General features: G+C 36.0%; 1 protein-coding gene across 2 annotated transcripts; it reads left to right on the forward strand.

Annotated features, from left to right (window-relative positions):
* Positions 1-300: 300 nt before the first annotated feature.
* Positions 301-10,224, forward strand: LOC128862306 (protein bric-a-brac 2-like). 2 transcript variants are annotated; one of them, XM_054100862.1, is made up of 2 exons: positions 301-908; positions 7,501-10,224. In XM_054100862.1, exon 2 carries the CDS (start codon positions 7,685-7,687, stop codon positions 9,908-9,910), a length of 2,226 nt encoding a protein of 741 aa, XP_053956837.1. In that variant the 5' UTR covers positions 301-908; positions 7,501-7,684; the 3' UTR covers positions 9,911-10,224. The 2 variants fall into 2 exon arrangements, with proteins under 2 accessions (XP_053956837.1, XP_053956838.1); XM_054100863.1 differs by having other exon boundaries at positions 7,504-10,224.
* The last annotated feature ends 308 nt before the right edge of the window (positions 10,225-10,532 follow it).

The following is a 10,532-nucleotide window of genomic DNA, read 5'->3' on the forward strand; positions in this document are numbered from 1 at the left end:
CATGAATTGGCAGAAATGCGCCGCTGAGAGAGTGAGCGTATGCGAATGCAGCAACAAAATCAACCAGACAAATACAAAGAAGTTGTTTTCCGGTGCTCACGCACACCAACACATAACGCATCAGCTGAGCTGAGTACGAGTTACCCACACAGCTCCAAACAACGCTTGAGTGCGAAAGTGTGCGTTAGTTGGCAGATAGGCAGCGCTGCTGGTGACGCTGCGAGCAGCATTGGATTCATGCATAACCGCAAACGTTGAGTTTTATTCATGTACGCGAGTTCAGTTCGCATTCAACTGTTGTGTCGTGTTGTTCGTCCGATTGAATTGAATATAATTGATGGTGACGAGAGTGTGAAAAGAAATGATTTGATTTGTGATGAACAGCAACTGTTTTGATTGAACGCTCAATCGACCGCGCGCACAGTCTGTGAATGATCTTTGATTTTGTTTTTTCGATGCTGATGATGAATTTGAAATAGTGGCAGTATGAGAAAATGAATAAGAATTTTTAACTTGAAATAAGAGAAAATAAACCAAATTAAAATAGAACTCTGTGCAAGTGAAATAGTTGCCAGTAGGAATTATAGTAAATTTGTAAAAGAAAAATATTCTAGAAGTGAAAAGGTGAACTAGAAGTACCGAAACATTACAAAAAAGCACCCAGAATTTCCTTGATGCAGCAAAAATTAAAGAAATGTTATAAGAAAACAGTGAAAAACTGATTATTTATGCGTAATGCAAGCAGAGAAAATCGATTTCCAGAACATAATATGTAGTATAATATAATAAATAACAAAACGTATAAATAAAACTTAAATTAATGCGCACGGAAAAAGCAAGCACAGCAGTAAAAAGCTGTGAACAACAGCAGTGAAAAAGTTTCCAGCGTTGCAGCGCGCAACAAATTTGTAATTTATTAATTTATTACACTTCAGTTTGCCAACGTAGTTGCCTGCTTCCGCCACCCAGGTCTCCTTTATGTGTACAATCATACAACAGGCATTGTTGTTGTTTTTGTCGTTCTTGATGCCGTTGCCATTGTCGTTCCGTAGGTTCCTTTTGTTTTTATTGTTGTGCGCATTTTTTTATTACTATTGCTGCTACTGCTTTTGCTGCTGATATTTTGGTTGTTGTTGCTTTGCATATTGTTACCGTGTTTACGCGCGCGCCTTACCGTGATAACCAAATCCACCTATCACCATCACCCTATTGGGCCCTCTTGTACACACAAACATGCGGGTGGCTGTTGCTGCCTCAACCTCAGCTTCATAGCCTTGAAGCACGGGCTAGCCGGATGTCCTTACTTTCATACGCTCGCCTCATTATTATAACGGTTATTGTAGTTGCTCGAGATACACTTCCATAAATACATATTGTTGATTTCTTCGCAGACGCGAAAGTCGATTGCGACGACGACGACGACGACGTTCTTTGGAAACTCACAGCCACCAAAATCAGCTACTCAACAAGCAGTTTAGTGCAAATAACGACATACCTACAGAAGTATATATGTATTTGTGTTGAAAGGACATAGCAGACAGTGAGAATGTTGAGTCGCAGTAGTATAAAGAAGATTAAACAAATTAAAAAAAGCGCCAATTTTCTTCTTAGCTGTTGGCTGAAGAGACGCCAAGAAGTAAAGGATGCTAAGATGAGAATGTCGGATATCCGACGTGGTCTGCCACCCTCTAAAGAGAGAATGGGAAACATTAATTAGTATTAATGTTGCGAGCTAAGATGGTGGGAGTCAGAGAGGCAGAAAGAATTCAAAGCGGGTAGTGATAAAAGTTGTATTAAAATAATAAGAATACATTGAGCGTAAATATTTTCGCATTGTCGTAAGGATGTGTCGGCGACAATTAGGCGCTTTTGCAGACTGGCTAGTAGAAGTGCAAAATGCGATAGATAAATTATTTGCAGTGACAAAAGTTCAAGTCTAATCTTGAGAAACTTGGGAAGGAAAAAAATAAACATTTCCCAAAGCTGAGGAGTGGAGCACACGAAGTGCAGGATGATAAGAGAAAAATTAAAAAGAGACGCGCATATTTTTGATAGAAAATGAAAGTAACGGCGAAATAGAGAACACTGCGTAGGTTAATAAATAAATTGTTAAATAAATTATATTTACTCGATATCCATTTTGTGTGGCAAAGGGTGAATTAATTATGAATCGCCTCTCGTGTAAATATGGGTAATAATAGCAATAGCGAACACAGAAATTCCCAAAACGAAGGAGAAGAAACCAAAAAAAAGCCGCTTCTTAAGTGATATTTTCTTGCTTCTATATATTTTCTTAATTATGCACATACATATGTACATACATATTCAATGTAAAGTTGCATACACACTGACTATACAGTATGTAAGGAAAAAGTTACCCATTTCGTATTTTAGCCTGCCTACACCTATACATACATATAGATGTGCGCCCATAAAGGACTTTCCGAAAATACATAGAACAAATAAGAGCCACAACAACAATAATAACAGAAAGTAATAAATATAATAATAATAAAAGTAATATAAGGTAGCAGCCAGCAATCGTGCCACGCCTGGCCGACCGAACCACTGAAATGCTACTAACGCTAGAAGCAGAAGCAGCAATAATAAATAAAATAAATAAATAAAAGAAATTATTGGCATACACGAGCTACCAACAAATACACTGAGCCATGCTGCGCTGCGTAATTCCTTGGTGGTGGCAGCAACAACAGCAATTTATTTTTATGTGTCTCCACATTTATTTATTTGTGCGTAAGCCAGCATGCTTGCCCTATGCGTGTGTGTGTGTGTGTGTGTTTAAGTGCATAAGTTTGTTTGCGTCGTTTTACACAAACTTATGTATGTATGTAAATACATGTGTTTTACTCTTAATGTTTCTGCGGATACCCTTTACACCATACAATTACCACATATCTACACATGTGTACAAACGTATACATGTACATATGTACGCATAAATCTTTACATATTACGCCACATATAAAATTATTATAAATAACATTAAAATAAAATTAATAAATAATGAAGCAACAAAACAGCTGCAACAAAAACACCATCAAATGCCAAGCCAGCAGCCAAGCAGCAATAGCTGAGCAACGGAATAGCCAGCCACCAGCCAGCCAGGCAGCAACATAATGCGTATGTAGCGTAATGGACGGCTATGCTTGAGATAAATTGGGACGCGCTTGCTGAAGAGGTGGGGAGAAGGTGGCAGATGTAGCGCAGAAGCTTACTCAATACATATGTATTTATATGAATTTGTTTTGTATTCGAGGAAATTGAGGCAACTTTGCCTTTGCGGTCGCAGCTGGTAGACAATTCACACCTTCTCGCAATGCGCAAGTGGCTGTGGTGTTTGTATGCTTTTGTTATGGTTGTTGTTGTTGCTGTTGTTTAATAAATAATTTTTATAGTCTTTTCAAAATATGTATGCACATACATTTATTTGTTTTTTTGTTGTCTGCTGCGAGCTCATTTTTACTTAACATTGAGAAAGTTATACGTGAATTTGGTCCCTATGAATAACTTTTCTTTGAAGCTTCAGTGTAACAAAAAAATTATATAAACTTAAAATATAAACAGATTTAAAAAATATATATTTACATATCTGTATGGGGTGTTTGTTGGAAGAACCTCATAATGGTGAGAAAATCGGCCTTAATATAGGGTATATTCAATAATTAATTATAATGCGCAACGTACTTTTGCAGTGTTGGCAATGCGTTCAGAAATGCAAATATGGCAGTACTGCAAATGCATCGCGTTCGAAAACGCCATTTTTGTATCAAACGTCGCGCATTATTTGCAGGAAAAATTTTAATACTGCCAATCTATCAATTGCAACACTTGTCACATTGGCAGTGCTGCCAGCGCTGCAATTACTGCGCATTTATAATGCGTTTCTGAATATACCCATATTCAAATTACTATTACCCTTTTAGTACAAAGCACATTTTCTTCTAATGTGACACTGTCAAGATTTTTTTTCGACATCAGAAGAGAAAAGCGACGGTCATTATGACGCATTTGTTTGTTTTTGGATTAGTACACTTTTGCAGCAAATGACTTGAATTCTGCTAAAAATGCATTCTAAAAATGCTGCCCTAAATTTTGTTGCCTGTTTTTTAATTCATTGTTTTCTTTCTCAATTACACTGTACAACACTGTCTCAAAAGAGTAATGAACAAAAAATTTTATGTTTTCCTCTGTCAAGTAATTAAAAACCGTGTTTTAGAAAACAAAAAACTTGATCAAACATAAAGCAAAAGTAAAATTTAGTTTGGAGTTAAAAAATAAAAACAAGCAAACAAAAAGTAAAATTGAATGGCTTTTTTAAAGTGTAGTCAAAGGTTTCTATGAAAAAAAATATTTTTTCTGAAATATTGTAACTTTTTATTAAATATTTAACTTAAAATACTATCTAGAAAAGAGTATAGACCATAACAAATAAATTATTTAAACATAAAATTTGCTTCTTAAACATTTTAAATCTTTTTTGTAACTTTTCATTTTCCTAAGTACATTTAGGTTTTTTTGAAAATAGTTTAATACGGAAAACATAAAAAATAAATTATTAAGAAAAACTTTACCAAATACATAATTTACGTTTTTAAAAATTTAAATTTTTCTTGGTGATTGGTTTTTCTAAACCAGGAGTATTGTTTTTGACAAAAAATATATAAGAAATACAATAATTTTTGATAAAATCTCAGTTCTAAAGGCATGAAAAAAGGCATTAAGTATAACAGTACATGAAAAGCTTTTTCGCATAACTTGTTTACTAAAAAATTAAATCTTTTATTCATTAAATTTTCCTAAAAAAAAATTTAAAAAAATTAAGTACATGAAAAGCTTTTTCCCATAACTGGGAAATCTTTTATTCATTAACTTTTCCTAAAAAAAAATTTAAGGTTAAAAAAAAAATAATTTTTAAAAATCGTTTTTTTCCACACTTCTATTTCTAAATATATTCTGTCTGTTGTCTATGTAAACATATTTTTTTTTAAGAAAAACATTTTTTTTTTTTTAATAAAAAAATCTTAAGAATTAAATAGTCTTTTTTAAAACTGTCTTTTAAAAATCTTTTTTTCCACATTTCTATTTCTAAAAAGATTCTGTGTTGTCGTTGTAAACTGTAGTTGTACAATTTAGTTTTTTGAATAGGGTTTTTTTAAAACTGGCTTTTAAAATTCGGGGTTTTTCAAAGGGATTTTCTAAGCAGAAGCTATCTGCAGGCTATGTATATGTTACATGAAATTATATACGTATATATAGTATATACGTATATTGGAAACGAAAAATACATTTTAGAAAAAAATATAAAACAGAATAAAATTAATCACTGCGATTTTATGATATGAAATGGGGTTTCCCATGTATTAATTCCTACCGAACTAAAGATTTTAAAAGTTATTGAACATAAGAGAATAAGAGAATACATTGAAATTGATTGTTAAGTATTTTAATTAATTTCGCTATTTTTGCTTAATTTTTCTCAAACTTTAAGTTTTTTTTTTCAAAAGGTTTTGATTTCATTAAGCAAATGAAATGAATGAATGATTGAATGAAATAAAATTAATTATATATTAGAAAAAAATGCATTAAAAATAACGGTTTTTTGAAAAAGAACTTAGTTTTAAGAATAGTCATGTCCGAAATTCTTAATTTTCCACTTAAAACTGAGTCCATTTTTGAGTATGCATATAAAAAAACTATTATTATTAAAATAAAATAAAAAATAAATAAATAATTGGCGCGTACACCTTTCTTAGGTGTTTGGGCGAGCTCGTCCTTCTATTTGTGGTGTGAGTCTTGATTATTTTGTAACAAAATTATTATATTAATATGAATTATTCAACAGAGTTTAATCCAAAAATTTATTATTCCTCTTTAATGAGAAAATATTTTATTAAATACAAGGCGTTATGAGAAAGTTATCGATGCCATAAATTTTTTATTTTATAAAAACATTTCGCTATTTTAAAAAGGAATGGTATGTTAAAGAATTCTTAAAACACTTATACAAGGTGGCGTAAAATGAACTACCCAAATTTGTTTTTAAGCAACTCTTTTTACTATTGTATATGAAAAAATGATTTTGAGTGATGGAAGTCTTTATTTTGACCTTTATGCGCTCCATTGTTTGTCTATGTACAGCAGCTCTTTAGTTCACAAATGTCAAATATGATTGACGTACAACGGGTGATTTATTTTGCGCCGCCTTGTATATGGTTTAACCTGGGGCATTTTTACTAAAAAAATGCTTACATTGATTCAAAAATATATTAAATAGCAAAAAATATATTAAAAGAGTATTAGCGCAATCAAAATACAAATGCAAATAGTTTTAGAGAAAGCAAAAATAACCTAAATTTCTCAATTCAACTTTTGCTGAATAACTCTTAGCTTAGACAAATTAATAAATACTTACTTTGTCCACCTTTTTGCTGAATTTGAGAACTTTTCTAAATGTTTCATGATTGATTTGCTTAGATATTATTTCACAGGTAATGTTTAGTAAACTATTTTTTACTCAACTTTTGAAAAAGCTTTGAATTTTTGGCTTGCAAAGTATATGATACGCATGCGGCCTAGGCTACGTGACGGACAAAACTATTTTGAAGCAAAAAAGGAAGAGTATATTCTTAATGGTAGAGACTCTAAGAAAACAAAAGAAAGCATTGCGAAATAGGCATATGTGCCTGCCGATACTTAAAGAGAATACAAATGTTAATATAGTTAAAGATCGCAAGTGGTTCAGATGGAACTGAGGTGATCATGTGATTTAGCGATATCGAAACAGATCGTTGTGGCTGAATACAGTGGCTTAATTGCCATGTCATCCTAACGAAACGGTTGCATCTGTTTTCTTGTATTACATTTACAAAATTTTGCAGCAGCTGATAAGTGTGCCATGAAGAATATCTGCCACATGTCTGTCATGATAGTATTACGGAAACTCCATGTCTATCTGAGAAATAAGCAACTTCTTGATTTTACACGGCAGAGGCAGTCATAAGTCAGACAATAAGCGTAATGGTTAAATTCACTGCATCAGAGTAGTGATCAGATCCCGCGTTGTCTTCGAAAAATCGTCCCTCTTGCTCCAATAATTTCAACGTAACCTGACTTTGGCATATAAAGACGTGGCGTTCATTTTGGGGAATATTTTTCGGAATGTGTGAGACAAAACTTTAGATATGTACATATACATATGTACATATATGATAAAGCCAGTTAATATTTTCATTTATCATAAAACAATTTTGTCACTTTGACATGCATTTAATTTCAAAAAAGATATAAGCCATAAACAGGTTTATATAAAATATTAATAAACTACTTTTTAACATCTAAAAATTGGGCGATTTCACAAAAAACTATCCACAGTTGAAGCTTGGGGTGAGACGGAAGCATGCAACGCCGATTCGTGGCGATTTACTTGTGCATTGCATTTAACTAAAATTAAATAATTTAAAAATAATTATTTTTTTGCAGTAGAAATAAAAATATATATTTACATTGGAAAAGTTTATAATCAGAAGAGCTAATGCACAGAAAATAAAACAATAAACTAGCAGAAAAATGTGCATCACTTAAAATATTGAGTGTTCAGGAATTGTCAAAAAAATAAAAAAATAATAAAATCGGAAGAAATTGCACTTCACCTAAAAACGCAATAATGGATATGACAAAAGACATTATTGACTATACACAAAAGCATACAGAAACGGCAGAACGCCTAATCGCCAGTTATCAATCGCCTGTGTCCGAGATCAGTGAGAGTGAAGGGAACGCACGCGCATGCGCCACAGCCTCCCCGTTTCACGTTGGTAACAATAAAGTTGACGCCAAAGTAGCCATTTCACCAACAACTACACCACTAGCACATAACGAGATGGCGAGTCCTGCGACAACGGCACAACAGCTAGAGCAGCAACAATCGACAACAATTGTAACGTCAGAAGCAGACACTATGGAACAGCGATCGGCACAGGAGTTTGAGAGTGTTGCAGCTGCTGATACAGCAACCGACAACAGCGCCGTCGCTCCACCATCAAAGACTGTGGGAACTTTAGTAAGCGGTGATATAACGCCGCCACCACGGCCTTTCACCACGAGCGAAGTGGTGGGCTTGAGTTCGGCACTTGACGATGATCCTGATTTGCGTGTTGACGTACAAATGCCAAAGTCACGCTCGTTGCCCACTTCTCCCGATCATCATCGACACAGCTTAGACTCGGCGTCCGCGGAGCTATTGACACGCATGAATGCTGCGCTCTTTGAATTTGAGCAGCGCCGGGGTTTGGACTCATCCATGCATATGCCCATAACAGCAGCCATGTCGGCACCAATGCGCTTATCGAAATTGTCAAAGTCGACCGCACCAACATCACTAACGGCACGTAAATCGGTTTCTCCTATTGGGTTGAAGTCGAAAAAGCAATTGGCCGCAGCAGCTGCAATGGCAACTAATACGCAACAACAGCAATTCTGTTTGCGTTGGAACAACTATCAAACAAATTTGACGAATGTCTTCGATGAGCTGTTACAAAATGAATCTTTCGTTGATGTGACGCTTGCTTGTGAGGGTCAATCGATCAAGGCACACAAAATGGTGTTATCCGCTTGCTCGCCTTACTTCCAGGCACTATTCTACGATAATCCTTGCCAACATCCGATCATCATTATGCGTGATGTGCGATGGGAAGAGCTAAAAGCCATAATGGAGTTCATGTATAAGGGTGAGATAAATGTGAGTCAAGAGCAAATAAATCCATTGCTAAAAGTTGCCGAAATGTTAAAGATACGCGGTCTAGCGGAGGTGAGTGCCGGTGGTGGACATGGCATGGCCGCACCACATCCCATGATGCCCGAACAGCGCATGACTATTTTTGACGATGACGAGGAAGCCGAGAGCGATGAGGATACAGAAAGTGCCGAGGATGGCGGTCAGAAGCCAAAACGCGCGCGCATGCTCGATACTGCAATACTCGATATGAATTTGAATGCACAGCGTCAGCGCAAACGTTCAAGAGATGGCCTCTTTACCGAAACCAACAACATTGCCCGTTTTGGCGGTTCAACATCAATAACTTCGAATACCAACCTAGAAGGTCGCACCTCCAACTCGGCTGTCAATGCCGCCGATGGAGCAATTGATACCGATGCTGATGCTATGCCACAACCGCCACCCGTTGCAATGACCACTTCAACCATTGTACGTAATCCATTCGCTTCGCCAAACCCCAACAACAGTAACTCAACAGCAGCTAGTGCCAATCAGAATAATTCACAGTCCGCCACCATAACACTCTCGACAGTACCGACTGCCGGTACTTCTACACCTACGCTAGCTAGTTCCACACCGAACACACCGACCACACCAATATCGCACGCCATTGGCCATTCGTATCGTCCTTCAGGCCGTAGTAGCTCACCATCATTGACATCTGCTAATAGCCTCAAAGGCGCAATGTCTTCACCGGCGGCAGTAGCAGCCAATGCTAGCGGTATTTCCTTGAATGTACATTCCCATCCGGTTGCCGCGGCCGCTGCAGCTGCTGCTCTCAGCGTTAATCCACACCACTCACACCATCATCATCAACATGCTGCAGCCGCCGCCCAGCAGTTAGCCGCCCAACATCAATTGCATGCAGCGGCACAGTCACATGCGGCTATGGCTTCCGCACTTGGTGCGTCGTTGGCTGCTGGAGCAGCTGGAGCTGGTGGTGCAAGTGCAGCGGGCACGGGCGCAGGTGGTGCGTCAAATTTGAGTTCAACGGTGGGACATCATGAGGAAATGGAGATTAAACCTGAAATTGCTGAGATGATACGCGAGGAAGAAAGGGTGAGTGAACAGCTTTTTAATGTTTTTTATATTTGTGGGCTCTATATAATTAACTAATAGCACTCCAAAAATGTTGGGACCTGTTGTTTTCCAACTTCATGGGAGGATTCCTGCTTTTATAGGGAAGAACATGACCCAACAAGCATGGCGAACAATATACGCTTTCAATATACTATTTTAAGAGTTAAGGGCATAATAAGGGCATAATATTCATATTTACAGACGAAAAAAATAATAAGCAAAACTCGCTTTAACAGCAAATACACTTTATTTGGCTCAACCAAACATAACTCCTTTTTTGGTACATTTCATGTTCGATACTTTAGAACTCCGTATCCTCGGTTGTATGATATATTTCCAGCTAGTTTTTGGATACAAAATTTCAGTGTCAACCATGTCAGCTACAGCTATAAGTTGTTAAAGAAATTAAATAGTTTTAGGTTCTCATATACTAAATTTTTTAAAGAGAAGATAAATTATCGTTGCCTTGAGGGTATTAGATGTAATGAGTCTTAGTATGTTTTGTAGTCTTTGTCAAACACTGTCTCAGGTATAGGCGCATTTTTGAAAATAATTTTTTATACACTGATATTTTTATTTATAATTATAAATATAATTATAAATGATTATATTACACATACAATTAAGGCAAGTAGCAGCAAAGGCTATTGACCTACCG

Source organism: Anastrepha ludens, chromosome 4, assembly GCF_028408465.1.
Source record: "Anastrepha ludens isolate Willacy chromosome 4, idAnaLude1.1, whole genome shotgun sequence".
NCBI lineage: Eukaryota > Metazoa > Arthropoda > Insecta > Diptera > Tephritidae > Anastrepha > Anastrepha ludens.

What these genes read in the sequence shown, in the direction of transcription:
- LOC128862306 (XM_054100862.1), top strand. Translation starts at nt 7,685, where the DNA reads ATGGATATGACAAAAGACATTATTGACTATACACAAAAGCATACAGAA.